This window comes from Mirounga angustirostris, unplaced genomic scaffold, assembly GCF_029215605.1.
Source record: "Mirounga angustirostris isolate CCGP_5_RB_7025 unplaced genomic scaffold, mMirAng1.0.hap1 SCAF_1, whole genome shotgun sequence".
Lineage (NCBI taxonomy): Eukaryota > Metazoa > Chordata > Mammalia > Carnivora > Phocidae > Mirounga > Mirounga angustirostris.
The window spans coordinates 213,746,296-213,766,055 of NW_026991709.1; the positions used below are offsets into that span (position 1 = coordinate 213,746,296).

The following is a 19,760-nucleotide window of genomic DNA, read 5'->3' on the forward strand; positions in this document are numbered from 1 at the left end:
GAACGTCCGCTGGGGGAAAAGTGTCTCAGTACAGAGACTGTCCCTGTTCATTAGGATTGGGGGGAATATGCACGGAGTTCCCCACCTTCATGCTGGGTGGGTGGAGGTGCGGATTAAAGGATTCATCCAAATGCTAGTGAGTGTTCCATGCAGGGTCCAGAGTTGGGACACCATGTGATCCTGACCCACTTCTGGTTAATAACTGATGGTCAGAGATACATAGAGATTTTGTAATCTGAGACGTGATCAATTCGACATATGATTTGTTATCATGAGAGTAAAGTACCTGTTTGGTGAAAAGGATAAACAGTTTTCATATATTGAAAACCGTAAACTTGCCCAGGAACTTCCCTTCCGACTTGGTCCTTGAGCACAGGGTGGAAGGAGGGATTCTGCACGTTGTCCTTCACACTCTAGGTTGGGGTCTTTGTTCTATTTAAATGACCCAGGGTGCTGGAAGCAGGTGCCTCACCTGGGCTGGGGACAAGCCGCACCTGAAGCTGGGCCTGGTGGGAGGTGAAGGAAGGACCAGTGGGGTCTTGCTCCCCTGCAGGCGGCCTCCAGCCCCGAGGACCCTGCAGAAGGTGCTGTTGCTGCCCAGAGAAGCCCCAAAGCATGCAACAGGAGAGACACCGCAGCTGGGGCGTGAGCTGGGGCCGCCCAGGGGCTGGGCCCCGATCATTGGTTTGGCATCAGCCGTGGAGTTGGTGGAGCTAAGTGGGATTTGTGGAAACTGAGGAAGGAAGTCTGTGAAGGTCAGACACAGGGAAGGCTCCTTGGGATCAAGTGCTGTTGGAAGGGTTGACGAATGCAGAGCTTCTAGGGGTCAGAACCGAACTCGGAGGGTTTCCTCCCTGGTGAGAATTGGGGCCTTGGAGGAGGGGCCATTTCCACACCGAGGGGGGAGGGCAGGGTGTGTGGAGCCACAGGGTTCGTCCCCGGGAGCTCAGGGTCCCCTCCCTCCTTCCCTGGAAGTGGCCGTCCTGGGCTGGTGTCAGCAGGGAGAGCTTGGCCCCCATCTCGCGACCCGGCCTGACCCTCTGCCGGGGGGTTTCTTGTGCTGTGTGGGCGCAGCCGGCTGCTGGTCCCCACTGGCTCACGCTCACTGCTCCTCCCGCCTGTGTCCGGAGAGGCTCTTGCAAGCGGGGTGAGTCCGTGTGGGCGACGGGACTTTTGTCTTCGGGCCATATTCGTGGGGGAGGTTCTTTACATTCTTGGCCGTTAGCATCCGCCCCTGTGCTGCCCCCAGGGGGGCCAGTGCCCTGCCCCTTGCTGATGGCAGCTTGATGGTGGTCGTCACCGCCATCGGCGTGTCATGTGACTTTCCCCGTGGCAGGTGCCGTCGGAGAATGTCAGCGGTGCCCCCATTCAAGTCACGGCTGCCGTGTGGTTGCTCAGCCCTCGTGTCTCCCTTGGGCAGGTGCCTGGTGCTCGGGTCACACAGTGACCTCTCCATTCCGGGCCTTGGGGGGCGCGGGGTCCCCACGTCCATCCTCTGCCGCTGCCGGCTCTGCTGCCGTAGTCTGTCTCGACTAGGTGTGAATCCACAGTAAATACTTGCGCGCTGGGGGATTGCGTATCGTAGATGGCGCGGAAGTGAAAACTGACCAGCAACTGCACATGCAGTGTGTGCGTCCCCCGTCAGGGCTGATGCCTGTCCGTCCGGCGCTGGGAGCTATTATCTGGCTTCACTTTGTCCAGCTCGGGTGCGGGACTCGGCATCTGCTTGGGGTCACACATGGGTTTCTCTGCTGCCCCCTGGGTGGAGCATTGGCCTCTGTGGGGTTCCGCCTTCTATGGAAGCGTTTCCAGCCTCCTGTCACCTGTAACCCGCCTGTCTGCTTCCTGATTTCTTCTGTTTTCTTCACGCACTGTGGATCTCCGTGCTGTTTCATTTCTGTGTATTGATGGTGTTTTGCCCAGGCCAGGGGTTGTCGTTCCTCTCCGTTGTCCGCGTGCCTGGACTCTTCACATTTGCAATACACTTGCACTTGCCCGTCCTTCCTGTGTAGATCACCCTACTTTTGTTCCATGAGAAACCTCTTCCATCACTCAGGTCATACACACGCCTGCTGGATCTTGCTCCTGTGTGTTCTCCTTGTTTCCATGACATTGAAATCCACACGACTCGGTTCTGGTCCATGAACTTGACAAGGGAAATGATTCCTTATTCCCCTGTAGATAAGCAGTCCTCCCTGGCCCTGCGCCCAAGTGTCCCCATCGCTGCCCCTGCCCCATGACACCTGCTTCCCTTCCCGAAATCAGGGGGCTGTGCCTGCATTCCACGGTTTTCTGACAGGGTATTTGTCCATCCCTCTGTTAATGCCAACTGTTCTGATTACTAGTAAGTTTAAAATTAAAATGGTCAGTTATTTTGCCACAGAACTGAGTTTATTCTGGAATAGCAGAGAATTGCAATTCTGGACGTGTAAGGTCACAAAACCACAGGCAATCTGGAGACCAGAGGGGAGGAAGGCTCTCTTACAGAGGAGAGCAGGGGCTGGGGTGGCTATGGAAACACAGAGGTCTTGGTGGAAATTGGGAGTTGGAAGCCCAGGGGCTCCTCCCTGGCTGGGTGGTGGTGGGAGGGGGAGGCTGGCTGCCTCCTGCTGGGGTGGTGAAATCCCAGGGAAAGTAGTGTAGACTTGCAGGGTGCTGGGCTTCCTGCTGGGCACCCCCCCGGTAAGGACCCGAGGGCGGCCCTGCTGGCCCCCCACTCCATCCCAGATGAGCTTTCCTTGTGTGCATTTCTACATTTCCTCCATTTGACCAAAACCTTTCCTTGGAAGCATCTCTGAGTAAGCGGCGGGTTTGCCATACTTAGTGGGTTTGTCCCTCAGCGCCAGGAAGGATGTCTGGTTGTTGTGTGTTGTGTGGGAGGGAACGTGCATAGCAGTGGAAACCAGCGAAGGCCACACCTGAGTAGCAAGGAAGGACGGGAGGGAGAAACTCTCAGGCGCTTGCCGTCCAGTCCGTGTTCATCAGGAGTGTGAGATTGCAGAGGGTGTACTTATTATGTGCATCGTTTTCTCAAATTCATAGGCAATAAATTACAAAACTTTAACATACAATCAGAAGTAACGAGACAATTCCAAATGACAAAATGGATAGAATCCAGGACCCTAGGTGTGCAGGCAGCCCACTGAAGTGTTTATTGGCCCCTGTTCCAACCTGGGGAGGAACGTTCTCGCCGTGGAGGCAAACTGCGGCCCTGTGTGCCTCCTGGAGGTCCCTGCTGCAGGCGAGCGTGAGAACAGCATCGTGGATCCTGCGGGACCTCCGGGAGAGAACAGGCCGGGGCATTTGGGAAGAGACAGTGCGGGTCAGAACACGGGCTCAGCGGGTGAAGTTTTTGCAAAAATAGCAGAACTTCAAAGATGTTTTGAAAGATGCTCTTTTCAACAGAACTGTTGGAACCAAATGTTATCCAGTAAGACAGCCTGTAAGGTTGTGTATTGAGAGACAGTGAATTTGGGTTAATCGTTCAGGTGAGGGAAAGACTTGTGATTTCAGAGCCTCTGACACTTGAGAAAAGGCAGGAGAACGATGAATTTGTCACGGGATCCTCACGGGCCTGTTCCTGAAAGGCCAGAACCCCAAGAAGAGGTCCCCCTCCCGCGAGGATGCTGTGCATGCAGACAAGGGCCCTGTGTCTCCGTGAAGGAGAGGAGACGCGACCGTGAGGCTCGGGAACCCAGGCCAGGGCCGGACGTCTCGGGGAGCCTGGGGCTCAGATGTCGTCGGCCGCCGTTCCGGGAAATCTTTACTGTCCCGTCCGCACACGGTGTGCAGGGCCAGGCAGGGTGGGCTGTGAGTCTAGATGTGTCCCCTGCAGCCAGGAGCCCCTTCCCTGGAGTGTGGCCACATAAGGGTCGGGGGGCAGATCCTGACAGGGGCCTTCCAGCGAGGTTGGAGAGAACCTGGAGGTGACTCTTTGGGGACGACCTCTCCAGGTGGCTGGGGTCCTGCTGACGTCTTCCTCCCCTGGGCGGGCGCCGTGAGCATTGCTCTCCCAAAGCATGGTGGTTTTGCAGAGAAGCCCCCAGTCTTTCCCAGGATTGAAGTCCATCTCGTTTTGGCAGCCGAAGGTCAAAGGCGGCCGGGGCCAGTGCCTCGGACGTCCTGGGGGAGCTCCGTGGTGGGAGTGTAGGAGCTCCGGGGGAGGCTGTGAGGTTTAGGAGGACCGACCGCAGGGCTTCTGGACGCGGTGTTTGGGCGGGATCGCTCCACAGTCTGTCCGTTGAGTATCAGTAGTGACTGGAGTGTGTGCCCCGAAGCCCGCAGACTGCGTGGTGCGCACGGCGAGCGCGTAAACCCGACCACACACAGCGGAGCTGGTGAAGCCCCTGGCTGGTAACATGGGCGCCCCGATCCCTCTGACGTGTGAGAGCCGTTCCCCGGGGGGGACAGTGTTTCCTCAGAGAACTGCAGCCACAGGACAAGCAGCGGCCTGTCTGCAGAGAAGGCTTCGGCGCCGCTGATCTGGGGAACGGCCTGGGCTTCCCCCAAAAGTGGAAACTAGAACTACCCTATTCTGTGGGGGTGGGGACCCAGCAACTGTACCTCTGGGTATTTACCCAAAGGGTACAAAACTACGATTGAAGGGGCACGTGCACCCCTGTGCTTAACAGCAGCAGCATCTACAACAGCCACAGGAGGGGACAGCTCTAGTGTCTTGACTGATGAGCGGAGGGACAAGTGGCGTGTCCCCACACAACGGAATGTCACTCGGCCATCAGAAAGAATGAGATCGTGTCATTTGCAAGGACATCGATGGTGCTGGAATGTATTATGCTAATTGAGATAAGTCAGAGCATGACAAATACTGTATGGTCTCACTCGTGGAATTTAAGAAAGAAAACGGAGGCACATATGGGAAGGGGGAGGAAAAAAGGGCTGGAGAGAGGAACAAGCTGTAAGTGACTCTTAACAGTAGAGAAGGAACTGAGGATCGATGGGGGAGGTGGGAGAGGGGCTGGATGGGGATTAAGGACGGCACTTGCAGGGATGAGCACGATGTGTTGTATGTAAGTGACGAATCCTGCATTCTGCTCCAGAAACCAATACCGCACTGTACGTTAACTAACAAAATTGAAATGAAGAAAAAAAGAAGGTGAGCTGTCAGCATTCAGCCGTCATGGGGGCTTCATGTGGGTCCACATGTAGTGACTGTTCCCGGATCAGATGCCCTACATGGCGATCCTGATGGCCTCTGAAGGCAAAAAGCTGTAACAGGTGGATTCTGTGTTCCTGTGAAGAGGTCTGAGAAGGGGGCGGAGGATGAAATCATCCACGTATCCTAACAAAGTGGAGCCCGCAAAAGCTGTCCGTCACCCAGATTGGCTTCGGAGATTCCAGAGAAGCCAGAACGACTGTGCAGCCCGGGGCCTGAGTGCCCAGGTGTATTTCTGCTCCTTTCATACTGGCCGTCCTCATCAACTGGAATACGAGAAATGCACTGTGGAGTTTCTTTTTTTTTTTTAAAGATTTTATTTATTTGAGAGAGAGAGAGTGAGAGAGAGAGAAAGCACATGAGAGGGGGGGAGGGTCAGAGGGAGAAGCAGCCTCTCCGCCGAGCAGGGAGCCCGATGCGGGACTTGATCCCGGGACTCCAGGATCATGACCTGAGCCAAAGGCAGTCACTTAACCAACTGAGCCACCCAGGCGTCCTGCACTGTGGAGTTTCATCACGTTGAAAGTTTGCTTTCAGTGCAAATGGATGTCAGGAGTGTGTGGGAGCTGGGAACAGCAGGGTGCCAAGGGATAAAAAACCATGTTGAAGGGGCATTTTATTCCCGATTAGGTTGAGTCCCTTCATCCAGTTCTAGAATTACTTTCCCTTTGTGGGAGAAGGAAGTCCTGCATGATCCTTTCTGAGGAATGAGAGCAGTAAGTGAGCAGAGGTACAGGAGTCCACGTGAAAATGTGTCTGTGTCCCAGGGTCCAGACCCAGGGGAACGGGGTCAGAGGCGGGGACCTGTTGAGGTTCATGAGAGACCCCCCCCCCCACTATGGGAGCGATGTGAGCTCCCTGAGGCGGGGGCTGCTTGACACCAAGAGTGTAGCTCCAGGGTCCACAAGGACAGAGAGAGCCCTTCCCCATGTGGAGAGAGTTTTCTCCGAGCCCATCAAGAGGGAATTTGGGAAAGAGCCGCTGTGGTCCGTGGAGCGCAGCCGCTGGGAAGGAGGAGGGAGTGGGAATGGCCGGCAGGAGGGCTGCAGGTAAGTCTTGGCTCAGCCGTTGTGGCTCTTTGCAGGAATAGGGCAAACCAGTAGGCATTTGGTTTGTTAGGGGCCTTCAGTTGCCAGAGGTGAAAATTAAGAATTTCAGCTGACTTTCTTTCTTGTGGGGTGTGAGTGAGCTAGTTTCCTAGAGTAACTACATGCACGGTGGACGTGGTTTCCCGTTCCATCCTGGTGCTTTTAAGTAAAAAGAACGATCCCGGCTCAGCCCGTCAGCTGCTGCCTGGGTAGACTCCGCATGTGAAGACAGACCCCAAGTTGCATCGGAGACAAGCTGGAGCCCCTTGTGATCGCCACGCGCAGGTTCACCAGGCTTCCGTGTGGAGGACTGGATGTTGTCAATCCGGAGTGTTAGGAAAAGCTTCTGTAATTGCTCCATGGGGATTTCCAGCGAGTGCTGTAGTGTCTTTCCAGAAGTGAGGCGTCTGTTCCTCTCTCCTGGGTCCGTGTCACCCCACGTGTGGCCTGGCCCTCAGCAACACGCCTGTGGAATAATTTGTATAAATCTGGGAAACCAGGTTGGTAGGTTGAAACGCTGTGTTACGTTCTTCAGCAAGATTATGGGGGTCCTCAGTCGCTCAGGACGCTTCTGCCTCGGTCCAGGGAACATGAGACATTTGGGGGTTTAGATCTTGAGAAGCCTTATCTTTAAGGAGGCTGGGCTTTAATAGGCTGAGGTAAGGAGGGAGCAAGGGCAGGGTCAGAAGAAAAGGGAAGGTCAGCAGAGAGTGTGGAGGGAGGTGGTTGGAGGCAGGGCCCCAGGCAGGGCAGCTCCCGTGGAGTCTGCAGACCTGACCGTGAAGCTGGGCAGAAGAAAAACATGCTTCAGAAGCCGTTTGTCTTCTTTCAGTTGTTTGCCTCAGTTAATTTCAAATAGTCTTTTGTAAGGAGGCACACTTAGCTTCCTGAAAATATTTGCAAGTCTTGAGCTACCGATTAAAATATGTATCGTATTCAGTGTTTTAGAATTATGACTTCCTAATTCAGTTATCAATAAAACAAGTTTGTGGAGATCGAGATCGGAAGTTCCCCATAAAGGCCATTGTAGTTTTAAATTACATTTAGTTCATTTGGTTAAATTATTAGCAATGCATTTTAGGAGAGACTGTGTTTTTTGTTTTTAAGAGAAAGCTTGCTAGCAGGCCACGGTCGGGGAGGGGAGGGGCAGAGGGAGAGGAAGAGTCTTAGGGAGACCCCATGCCCAGCGCGGAGCCTTACCTGGGCCTTGATCTCATGGCCTGAGCCAAAATCAAGATTTGGCTGCTTAAACTGAGCTGCCCAGGTGCACCACAACCATGGTTTTGAAACCTAAAACTGGCCAGGGTCCCCGGTGGGCGCCCCTCATGGCACTTTGATGACTGGAATCCATTCTTAGTGGTTTTGTCTAGACGAGAATAAAAATTTCTAATTACTGGTCCTTACAGAAGAAATCAGACCAAGGCCAGCGCATTTCCAGCAGGCACAGATCCGAGAGGAACAGTCCAGTTCTGAAAAGGAGGGGAACAAAAGCCAGTGAGTCATCTCAGAAAGAACAAGCCCCTAACCCAGGTCCCTGTAGACCCTGCAGAGCTCAGACGGGGAGCAGGGCTCTGATCCCAGGACAAAACTTGCCCTCCAGCTCAGGGTGGGGGAGAAAGCAGTGAGCGCAGTGGGCTCTGTGGGACCCGCACCTGTTTGCTCAGCAGCTTGGAGAGGTGGGGTCTTCTCTGGGTCCATGCATGGTCACCAAGTAACATTGATGTTAAAAATAAAAACCGTCAGTTATTTTTCCTGGAAAAATGGGTTCATCTGGGAATAGCAAGAATTGTAATATGGGACCAAACCACAGGCAAGTCTGGGGAGGGAAGCTCTTTTATAGAGGAGAGGAGGGTTGGGGAGGGGCTGTTCCAAAGAAAATGTCCATTGGAGCAAACTGGGGGTTCACTGTGTCTTGGTTTCTCACTGGCTGGGCTGTGACCATCTCATTGGCTGAGCTGTGACCGTGTCATTGGCTGAGCTGTGACTGTCTCTCATTGGCTGGCCTGTGACTGTGTCATTGGCTGAGCTGTGACTGTTTCTCATAGGCTGGCCTGTGACCGTCTCTCATTGGCTGAGCTGTGACCATGTCATTGGCTGAGCTGTGACTGTCTCATAGGCTGAGCTGTGACCATGTCATTGGCTGAGCTGTGACTGTCTCATTGGCTGGCCTGTGACTGTGTCATTGGCTGAGCTGTGACTGTTTCTCGTTGGCTGGCCTGTGACCGTCTCTCATTGGCTGAGCTGTGACTGTCTCTCATTGGCTGAGCTGTGACCATGTCATTGGCTGAGCTGTGACTGTCTCTCATTGGCTTGCCTGTGACCATCTCTCATTGGCTGAGCTGTGACCATGTCATTGGCTGAGCTGTGACTGTCTCTCATTGGCTGAGCTGTGATCATGTCATTGGCTGAGCTGTGACTGTCTCTCATTGGCTGGCCTGTGACCATCTCTCATTGGCTGAGCTGTGACCATGTCATTGGTCAGGCTGTTGCCGGGTCAGGAGGAAACCTTCCTGCATCCTTCTCCTGGGGCAGTAATGTACCTAAAGTGTAGACTTGCAAGGTGCTGCTCTTGAACTTCAGGGATTGAGCGCTTCCCCTGCCCGCCTCTCTACTCTATTTTAAATGAGGTTTTCTTGTATTTTCATACTGACATACTTTAAAAAGCTCTGATGTCTGTTAGGTAAAATCCCACCAGTGTGTTCTGTGACATGTCTCCACCGTTCTTAGAAATGTTCCTTACATTTCAGTGTAGGAAGTAGTGCTTGGCTGGCTCAGTCGGTAGGGCATGTGACTTTGGTCTTGGGGCTCTAAGTTGGAGCTGCGTTGGGCACAGAGATTACTTAAAATAAAATGTGTAAGAAAAATGAAAAAAAGAGGGGGCGCTGGGTGGCTGAGTGGGTTAAGTGTCATGATCTCAGGGTCCTGGGACCAAGTCCTGCATCGGGCTCTGTGTTCAGCAGGGAGTCTGCTCGTCCCTCTCCCTCTATGCCTTCCCAACCTGGGTCGTGCTCTCACGCTTAAGTAAATAAATAAAACCTTAAATAAAAATAAAAATAAATACAAAAAAAGTAGTGTCTCTTAAGTTCAAATGGAACAGGATGAACAAAAATCCCAGACAAACCTGGTTGTGTAGATTTAATGAAATTTTCTTAAGACTCTTGACCTTTTGGGAGAATTGGCCTTACCGTCTCATTTTGGCAGATATGTGGCATCTCTCCATTTATTTCCTTACACTATGTGTCATTGAATAATGTTCTGTAGGTTTTCCATTAAATCAGCTTATATCCTCCATTAGACATATTTTTGGACATAAGGACAATTAGTTTAATAGCAGTTATAAAGGTTAATGTTAAAAAGTCTCTTTTTAGGGGCGCCTGGAGAGCTCAGTCAGTTAAGCGTCTGCCTTCAGCTCAGGGTCTGGGATCGAACCCTGCCTCAGGTTCCCTGCTCAGTGGGGAATCTGCTTTTACCGCTCCCTCTGCCCCTCCCACCCACTCATGCTCTTCCCTCTCTCTTAAATAAAATCTTTTTTTATTTATTTTTTATTTTTTATTTTTTAAAAGATTTTATTTATTTTTGACAGAGAGAGCACAAGCAGGGGGAACAGCAGAGAGAGAGGGAGAAGCAGACTCCCTGCTGGAACAGGGAGCCCGATGCGGGGCTTGATCCCAGGACCCTGAGATCATGACCTGAGCCGAAGGCAGATGCTTAACCGTCTGAGCCACCCAGGTGCCCCTAAAATCTTTTTTTAAAAAGTCTCTTTTTAATATTTAATTTTCAACTCTTGTTTCTAGTGATTAAGTGTACCCTGAGATTTAGGAGTTTGCATTCTGGAAACTTACTAAAAATCTGAGTCAGTGATTATCTTTCTATTCTTTTTGGGTGCGATCTACATAATCATTTGACTTATGAGTAAAGGAAAAATGTTTTTCAGTTAGAATATTTTCTAGCTAAAACGACATCATTAGTTTTCTTTACAAGTGATTGTAAAAAATCAAGCATGTACTACATTTCAGCAGTAGAGAGATGTCTGTGTCTATCATTACCAGTTAGTTGCTCAGGGTGAGAAGTACATTTGGATGCTTGAAAAGACCCTGAAAAGTGGGGGACTGTGTTCGCACTTTTCCCTGGGGAAAAAAAAAAAAGAAAAAGAAATAAGACTTGAAATGTGGTTTCATGTTAATCCATTTAGAAAAAGCTAACTTGGGGGCGCCTGGGTGGCTCAGTCATTAAGTGTCTGCCTTCATCTCAGGTCATGATCCCAGGGTCCCGGGATCGAGCCCTGCATTGGGCTCCCTGCTCAGCCGGGAGCCTATTTCTCCCTCTCCCACTCCCCCTGCTTGTGTTCCCTCTCTCGCTGTGTCTCTCTCTGTCAATAAATAAAATCTTAAAAAAAAAAAAAAAAAAAAAAAAAGCTAACTTATCTAACAACTAAAAACACAGAGGAGAAGATAAAGAGGGAGTTATTAAACTCATTGTCTCTAACAGTGCAGTGACGTGTGAAGGCGTCTGTTGCTCCCATCCTGCTATATGCAGCAGGGACATGTGTTAAACAGGAACCAGCATTCTCAAATGTGTTCGGCAGACTGGTTGGTATATTCTCCGGTTCCACATACTGTGAAAGCTCTCATGAGCATGTGCACCTTGACCCAAACAAGAGACAAGTATAGACCCGTACCTGTTCAGTACAGAGAAGCAGTTCACCGTTGAAGACTAAAAAGGAGCTACAAGGAGGATTATATACAAAGCTCCAACTGCTGGTTCACCTTCTCTGAAGCAGTTTGTGCTTCAGGGATCAAGAGGAAGACAAGATGAAGGCTTTATGTAACACGAGAACTCCATTAATTGGAAACTTGGAAAACGTAGTAGAATGGTTGTTCACTTAGTATTTTGCTCCATTGAGACGAGTGATTGGAAGGGACTTGATCTATCTTTGAAAACTTACCACATCCACTAAAATAAGATCTTATAAGTTAACACTGGTTGTGTATTATTCCCCATATTTGTCCATTTTCAGAGCTCAACAGGCTTCGCAAAAAATGCAGTAGAGTGACACATTCACCTTTTATTAAGGCAGGTTTGTGAAAATAATCTAATACAATCGCATCTCTTCATGAACCGTGAGCTCTCAATGTTTCTTGCCTGAGAAATGACCTACACTGTGTTTGACAGGAAGCCCCCTCCAGACCAGGGAAGGATCCCGAGAGATGTTGAGCCTGGTTTACTCATGGTCTCTCTTTCCTCATCTCCAGGTCTGATGACATTCCTCGCCTTTAGCACCAGTTGTGTGTATGGGCTGGTGAGACTAGAAGTACATACCAGTCTCTGCCCCCGGTTCCTGATACAGGGCTCCCGAAGCCCTTGTCACTTGCTGGGGGATAGGAGCATCTTTTGTTGCATCTGGGTGGGCTCCTGGATGGCTCCTGGTGGGGGCCGTTCACCGGAAAGACCTGCGGTGATTAGAAGCTGGAACTTCTGTCCTGCCCCCGTTCTCTTAAGAAGGGGATGGGCTGAAAGTGGAGCTAATGGTCCATCATGCCAACGGGGTGAAGCCTCCATAAAAATCCTAAGAGAAGGGGGTTTATGAACACAATGCGGGGTGCAGGGAGGGTGGGGCACCCAGAGAAAGTATGGACACTCCACACCCCTGCCCTATACCTCCCTCTATGCCTCTCTCGGTCTGGCTGCTCATCTGTATCCTTTATCCATCCTTTCCTACACTGGAAAACATAAGTAAGTGTTTCCCCGAGTTCTGTGAGCCCTCCCAGCAAATCACTGGAACCCCAGGAGAAAGTGTGGGAACCTGATCTGCTGGTCGGTGTGTGTGTGTTTGGGTGGGGGCAGTCTCGTGGGGCTGAGCGCTTACCTGTGGGATCCGACCCTGCCTCCGGGTCAGTAGCCTCAGGGTGAGTTTCCGTGTACAACCCTCAGCTGGTGTCGCACGGAACTCTGTGGGTCTGGTGACAGAGGTGACAGAAGGAAAGCGTTCTCTGGGGAGGTGGAGGAGGCACACACGGAGGAGATAGAGCGGGAGGAACAGGTGTCCGCAGCACGGAAGAAGGAAGAGTGTAAGTGTTGCCTTATGAGGCTGCACCCCATCAACACGGCCCGTTCTCAGGACGCGCTCTGTGCTGGTCCCTTTTATCTGCTGGCGTACGATTCTGCAGTTTTGAAAGTTGTTCTCATCTTGTTTCTGACCTGATGGGCTCTGACGATCCCACTTCGGAATGTCGCAGGATCCATGGGACGGGTGCTTCTCCAGTAACTGTCCCTCCCAGATGCAAACAACACTTAGGTTGTGGGCTAGGCTCGCCTATACATTTTTATAATTTTGTCTTAGGATTCTGGGATTTCTAGACACTAAATCTGATCAGCTGCTGATAATGAAGTTTACCTTTCCCTTTGTAAATCTTTCACCAATTCCTTGTTTTCTGTTGCCGCACTGGCCAGGCCTTCACAGGTGTAGAATTGTATATATGCCTCCTTAGCTTCTGGTTCCTGATCTCGGAGGAGACCGGTCACATGGGGAGTTGGCTCTTGGTTTCGTTCAGACACATTTTTTTCCTGGTGGTGCATGTTTCCATCTGGTCTCTAAGTCAGTCGTCATTAATGTGCCGTGACATGAGACAGGCATGTCCTCCGCACGAATGGATTGGAAGCCTGTAGTTCATGTGTCCTGTTTCCATTAGTGGGGCAAATTATACTCATTGAAGAGTCAATATCCAGTCCATTTCTAGAATAAAACAGACTTGGTTTTGTCTTCTAATGTTACCTATACAAGATTTCCTTCTAAACAGACTTTTGCCTTTGTATTTATGAATATTGCCTTTTAATATTGTTTGAATTGTCCTTTTCCCATCTTGGTAATACTCTGTGATCCCTCTTTACAATTGGGAACCACCGATGTTTAAATGCTTGGTACCTGGCCTACGCACCATTTGAGATGCCTTTAGAGTGTGGGGATATATGAATCTACTGATTTCCTTTCCTTAATGACAAGGACGTCCTTAGATGTTCTGTTACCTTGCATCATCTCAGGTATGTTACCAATTTGTATACATTTATTCCTTTCCCTCTATTCTAAAACATCTTTTCCGGTGGGGCACCTGGGTGGCTCATTTGGTTAAGTGTGTTTTAGATCTCAGCTCAGGTCTTGCTCTCAGGGTCATGAGTTCCAGCCCCATGTCGGTCACCATGCTGGGCATGGTGCCTACTTAAAAAAAAAAAATCGGGGCGCCTGCGTGGCTCAGTTGGTTGAGCATATGACTCTTGGTTTAGTTCAGGTTGTGATCTCAGGGTTGTGGGATTGGGCTCTGCACTCAGCGTGGGGTCTGCTTCTCTCTCTCTCTCTGCTCCTCCCCCACTTGTACTCTCTCTCTCTCTCTCAAATAAATAAAAAAAAATCTAAAAAAACCTTTTCCCACAGCTAGTTTATAATATCTCTCAATCTGCTTAATCTCTGAAATTGTAATTTTGTTTCTTTTTCATAGTTTCTTTTTCATACTTCTTATTTGCCTAAAATCTATTGTTTTTGAGTAAAGTTGCCAAAAGATTAAGGGGGATATATTTTTAGCTTTTATGACTTTTTTTTTTTTAGAGAGAGAGCATATGTGAGTAGGGGGAGGGGAGGCAGGAGAGGGCGGAATCTCAAGCAGACTCTGCTGATCACGGAGTCAGATGTGGGGCTTGATCCCATGGCCCTGAGATCAAGACTGAGCCAGATCAAGAGTTCGACACTTAACCCACTGAGCCACCTAGGCGCCCCTCTATAACTATTTTTTTAAATAGCTCTAACTGAGGTGTGGATCACATACCGTGAATTTTATCTGTTTAAAATATAAAGTTTGATGGCATTTATTGTATTGACGGAATTACTCAACCATCTTCACATTCTCATTTTAAAGTATTTTAGTAATTCCATAAAGAAAATTTGTGTCCTACTGGTAGTCACTCCACATTCTAGTGCTTCCCAGCCCTGGCTTCTAGACGACTTATTAATCGTTCTCTCTATTGATCGCTTCTTTTATCATTCTATTGATCGCTTCTTTTATCATTCTATTGATCGCTTTTATCATTCTATTGATCGCTTTTATCATTCTATTGATCACTTTTATCATTCTATTGATTGCTTCTTTTATCATTCTATTGATCGCTTCTTTTATCATTCTATTGATCGCTTTTATCATTCTATTGATCGCTTCTTTTATCATTCTATTGATTGCTTCTTTTATCATTCTATTGATCGCTTTTATCATTCTATTGATTGCTTCTTTTATCATTCTATTGATCGCTTCTTTTATCATTCTATTGATCGCTTTTATCATTCTATTGATCGCTTTTATCATTCTATTGATCGCTTTTATCATTCTATTGATCACTTCTTTTATCATTCTATTGATTGCTTCTTTTATCATTCTATTGATCGCTTCTTTTATCATGCCATGTGTGGTCTTTGTGAAGCCTGTGACTGTTCTCAGGTCCATTGGTCTGTGTCCTGGATCAGTACTTCGTTCTGCTCATTGCCGAATAATACTCCATTTTATGAATATACTCCATCTTGCTTACTGAAATGAGTTAAAGTAAAACTGTCATTAAATTTGCCAGTGAAAATGGGCTTGAGAATTACAACTCCGAAAAGCAGCCACAGTGAGACCACAGGCAAGATGGAGAGCAGAGGAGAGGAGGCTCTTTCACAGAGGAAACTGGGCCTTGAAGAGGGGCTGTTATAAACAGAAAGCCCATTGGAGCAAACTGGGCTTGGAAGTGTCGTTGCTTCCCATTGGCTGAGTTGTGACTGTCCCTCATTGGCTGGGTTGTTGCCATGTGGGGAAATAATCTTCCTCGTGTCGTCATAGTAAAGTCGTATCCGCTTCAACTGCAAGGTCCTTCTCTTGCTGTTGCTTCTGCAGTTGACCATGCATGGTAGCGTGTGGAAGCTCCACTGCTGGTCTTCTGACTCCGTCATTCTTCTTCTTTTAAAAATTTATTTATTTTAGAGAGGGAGAGCACGGACAGGGGAGGGGCACAGGGAGAGGGTGAGACAATTCTCAGGCAGACTCCCTGCTAAGTGTGGAGCCTGACTCAGGTCTTGATCTTACAACCCTGAGATCATGGCCTGAGTTGAAATCAAGAGTCGGAGCCTTAACTGAATGAGCCACCCAGTCGCCCCTCCTGAGTCCATTCTTAGCAAGGTTTCCCTATATTAATTTTTACATTTCCCACTTTTGATAGAGATCTTTTCTCAAATGCGTCACTGATTATGAGTCAGTTTTCCATGTTTAGTGGTTTTGTTTCTTGGTGCCAGGAAAGACCTTTCCTGGTAGTGATGTCACACATCCTAGGGAAAGTGCATAGCAGTTGGAAACCAGTTAAGGCCATATTTGAGTAACGAGAAATATTAGAAGGAAGCAGTCTCAGGCACTTCTCATCTCTGGTCCCTATTTATCAAGATGGTAAGCTCTGGAGATTATCTCCTTGCTGGATACATCACTTTTACAATGTTTTGACAGGTAATAACTATGAAAGCAAAGGTAACATGAAAATCCAAATTGTATGACGGTTCTAAACCAGGACCCTAGGTCTGAAAATAGCCAGTTGAATATTGGCAATTTTCAGACTTGGGGAAAGTTTTTTTTATTCTATTGGTAAAAACCTGGAGTCATGTATTCCTCCTGGAATTTGCATACAGTAGGAACTGAATCAGTAGCATATGGGAGTTAGGAAGAACAGGGTCCCAAGGGTTAACAATGGTATATATTGCTCAGAGGTTCTAGACAAACCTCCATCTTCAGCCATTGGGTTTTCTCCAACGTAAAAACAGGGACTAGTGTATGGGATGATGGGCCTCTGAGGCTTGTAATTTTCTACTATGGGCTTGATGCCTTAAAGAGCTTCTTTATTTATAGGGTATTGATTAATTTTGGGGAGATGCTTTGAGAGATCTATTTTAACCTTGATGGGAGTCACACTGTGGACTCTACCAATATTAGTTGAGGTTTTTGCCCAGGAAGAGGATGGTAGGTGATCCAACCAAGACAAATGATCAGTGTCCCCAGACCCCACTATAGTGTGTCAGAGATGGAAGAGATGAAAGATTTGGAAGGGTCATTTATTTTCTTTGATTGGCTGTGTTGATTACTGTTATCAAATTCTAGAATTATTTCCCCTTTTTAGGACAAAGACACTTGTTTAAAAAATATCCACCCAATTAAATGAATAGAGCCATAGGAACTAAGTAGAAAATGGTGTATATCTCAAAGGACCTAGACAAAAGGCAGTGGGTTCAGATACAGGAACCTACTGAGGTTTGTTAGGGAACCCTACTATTTATATTGTAGTCCTCCTAGGTGGGGGCTGCTGTACAGCAAGGGGTTGGACACGTGTCAACAAGGACAGAGATTCATTCCCAGTGTGGAGAGTGGTTTCTTTGAGCTGATTACAAGGGAAGACTGGGAAGGGCCCCTGTGGTTCCCTGGAGCTCGATCATTGGGAATGAAGAGGAATTTGGGAAGTCTGGCTGCAGGGATAGAGATGTGGGCGTGTTTAAGTTGGTAGTGATCTTTTTTCCAGTGTCCTGGTCCTCTGCAAGAAGAGGAGAAGAGTCAGGTTTGAGTTTTGTTTAGGAACCTCCATTTGCCAGAATTGAGAATTAGGAATTTTAGTGGTCTTGAGGCACCTGATTGGCTCAGTCAGTAGAGTGTGCAGCTCTCGATCTCAGGGTCGTGAGTTCAAGCCCCACCTTGGGCTTAGAGCCTACTTAAAAAAATAAAAAAATAAATAAAATAATTTTAGCGGTTTTTATTTTAGGTGACTCATCTAGGATGTGTGTGGATGGTTTGCCAGATTATATCTGCAGTGGACATATTTTCACATTCTATCCTGGTCCTTTTAACTAAAGGAAAAAGACACTGGTTCTGCTCTTTAATAAACATAGACTTAAATGCTACCTGGGTGGATTCCACATCTACAGGAAGACCAGAATTTTCTTTAAAGACAATTTGGAGTTGATTTGTAATAGTTGTGGAAAGACCGATGATCATGTAATGTTAACTTTAAAAGTAAACCTGCCAGGGATGCCTGGGTGGCTCAGTGGGTTAAATGTAAACCTGTCAGTTATTTTACTAGCAAAAATGGGTTTATTTAGTAATAGCAGAGATTTGCAATTCTTTTTTTTTTTTTTTAGATTTTATTTATTCGTCAGAGAGAGGAGAGAGAAAGAGGCAGAGGGAGAGGCAGGCTCCCCGCTGAGCAAGGAGCCCAATTCGGGACTCAGTCCCAGGACTCTGGGATCATGACCTGAGCCAAAGGCAGATGCTTAATGAACTGAGCCAACCAGGTGCCTGGAGATTTGCAATTCTGTTACGTAAAAGCACAGGCAGGTCTGGAGAACAAAGGGAGGACCTCTCTTTTATAGTGGAGAGGGGATGTTGGGAGGGGCTGTTCCAAACGATATCCACTGGAGCAAACTTGGGGTTCTACCCCTAGTGTCTTCTCATAGGGTGGGCTGTGACTGTCTCTTATTGGCTGGGCTGTTGCAGGGGAGGAGGAAACTTTCCTTCCTTTCTCCTGCTGGGGCAGTAATGTGTCCAAGGTTGTCTCTTGCTGTTGAGTGCAGTGGAGAATGAGTGGTACTGGTGGGAGCTCCCCCTGTGGCCTTCTAATTCTATTTGAGTCATGTCTCCTTTATTCATTTTCAAAGAGTTGGTGGGCCTTTGGGTGGTTTTCACTTGCTGGCTATTATGAATCAAGCTGCTGAGAGTATATGGAAATTAGTGTTGGTGTTGGTGCTCATCTTCACTTGTCTTGGGTAGATCAATATTAGGAGTGGAATTGCTGTATTGCACGGTAACTCGACGTTACTCATTTTGAGGATGCACCAGACACCTCCAAATGGCTGCACCATTTTCCATCCCCAGCAGCAGAAATGCATGAGAGTTTCCCCTTCCTCACATCCTCACCAGCACTTGTTTCTTTGTAGCCATTCTAGTGGGTCTGAAGGGGTATCTGCTTATAGTTTGAGGTCCATTTTCCTGATAACTAACATCTAGCATCTTTTCCTGAACCTATTGGCCACTTGCATATCTTCTGTAGAAAAGTATCTGCTCATATTCTTTCCCCATGATTTGATCATATTATTTTTCTTTATATTGTTGTCTTTTATTTTTCATGGTTGTCATATGGATTTTTAAAACATATTTAAGATACAGGACTTACCAGGTGTGTGATACGCAGACCCCAGTTATAACCACAGTTGAAGTAGAATTTACCTTCCTATTAAGTGATATGGTTGGCATATGGGATTTTTTTTTTCACTAAGTTTTGAGAACACAGTTTTTGTTTAGAAAATCTGATTTTTTGAAAAAAGTAATTTTTTGAACTCTGTATTTCATGAGTGTGGTGTCATCCCTTGTTGCTCTAAAGATATGGATTAGCCTTGTTTTCTTTCTCTGTTAAAGTCACCAGTGGCTGTTTGTTACCATCAGTCCCTCAGGGGCTCTTCTTCCTGGTGCCCTTCTCCTTGAATTCTGGGCTCTGAGGTATATATTTGAGGCCCTGATGACTTCCATGATTCTTCCAGAACTGAAATAACTCTTACGCACCAGGTGTGCCAGGTCCCTGGTCCGTGTCCATGCTCACAGTCCACCTGATCCAGGGAAAGGGTTGTGTCTGCCTCTGCGGGGATAGAGGGGACTGCACCAGCCTCCTTGACCTTGTTGCCTTCCAAGGAGAGATCTGCTTAAGTCAAGTGTCCACAACATCCTGACATTCTGGTTCAAGTTCTTGGAGCTGACAAGGCTATAAATCTTTGATCAAGTCAAAGATGTGTTTGTTGTCTGATTTTGTGTTGTTTGAATAAGGATTTCATTTTCCATTCTTTACTGTACTGGAGTGCTCAGATCTGCTCTGAGTCAGCAAAAATAGCCTATATTTGGGTGTATGTAAGTCTGTATCAGCCGTTGTCATCTCCCTCTGCTTCGGGTTCCCAGCCCCTCCCATCACTGAATGCGTGGCAGCGGATGTGCTCGCGTGTTGTCACTTCCCACACGGATGTGACTCAGGTCCTAGGATGTGACTCACGCTCCCTGCGTGTCACCGCCCCCCCTCCCCAATCCTCCCACGCACATGGGTGAGGAGGGAGCGTTGCTGCAATAGGATACGTGGGATGTTTCAGGACGCGGTGGTCTTCGCGGATGTGGCTGTGTACTTCACCCCGGAAGAGTGGGCTTTGCTGGATCGTGGTCAGAGGAGGCTCTACAGAGATGTGATGCTGGAGACCTGCAGGAACCTGGCCTCGCTGGGTAAGGACGGCTCCACCCCTTCACTAGAGTTTTAGGGAATGAACGTTTCTTATGAATTTAATCTTACTGGGGCGGAGGAATGGGAATATATTGAAGAAGAGACAGCCATGGTCCAAGCCTTCATGGAAACTACCTAGGGTCACATACCTTTGCTGGTGAAAACAAAGTTTCATGTAATAAGTTGACTATGGCTCTGGATCA

At 48.2% G+C, this 19,760-nt stretch overlaps 1 protein-coding gene and 1 long non-coding RNA gene across 6 annotated transcripts in view; one reads left to right on the top strand and one right to left on the bottom strand.

Moving 5' to 3' along the window:
- The window catches only part of LOC123834249 (zinc finger protein 77), a 29,918-nt gene that overhangs the window by 1,958 nt on the left and 8,200 nt on the right, over positions 1 to 19,760 (top strand). For 3 of the 4 annotated variants that reach the window (XM_064574490.1, XM_064574493.1, XM_064574491.1), the window contains one exon: positions 19,433 to 19,559. In XM_064574490.1, coding sequence (XP_064430560.1) covers positions 19,433 to 19,559 — 127 coding nt within the window. Of the gene's footprint in view, positions 1 to 9,836; positions 19,560 to 19,760 lie in introns of those variants that run through there. The other variant, XM_045863332.3, reaches the window with a different exon arrangement.
- Positions 6,591 to 10,387, bottom strand: LOC135362060 (uncharacterized). Of its 2 annotated transcripts, none has more exons than XR_010406365.1 (3): positions 10,308 to 10,387; positions 7,462 to 7,730; positions 6,591 to 6,727 (listed from the first exon to the last, which is right to left on the bottom strand). It is a non-coding gene; the product is annotated as an uncharacterized LOC135362060 (long non-coding RNA). The 2 variants fall into 2 exon arrangements; XR_010406360.1 differs by lacking the exon at positions 10,308 to 10,387 and adding an exon at positions 7,914 to 8,041.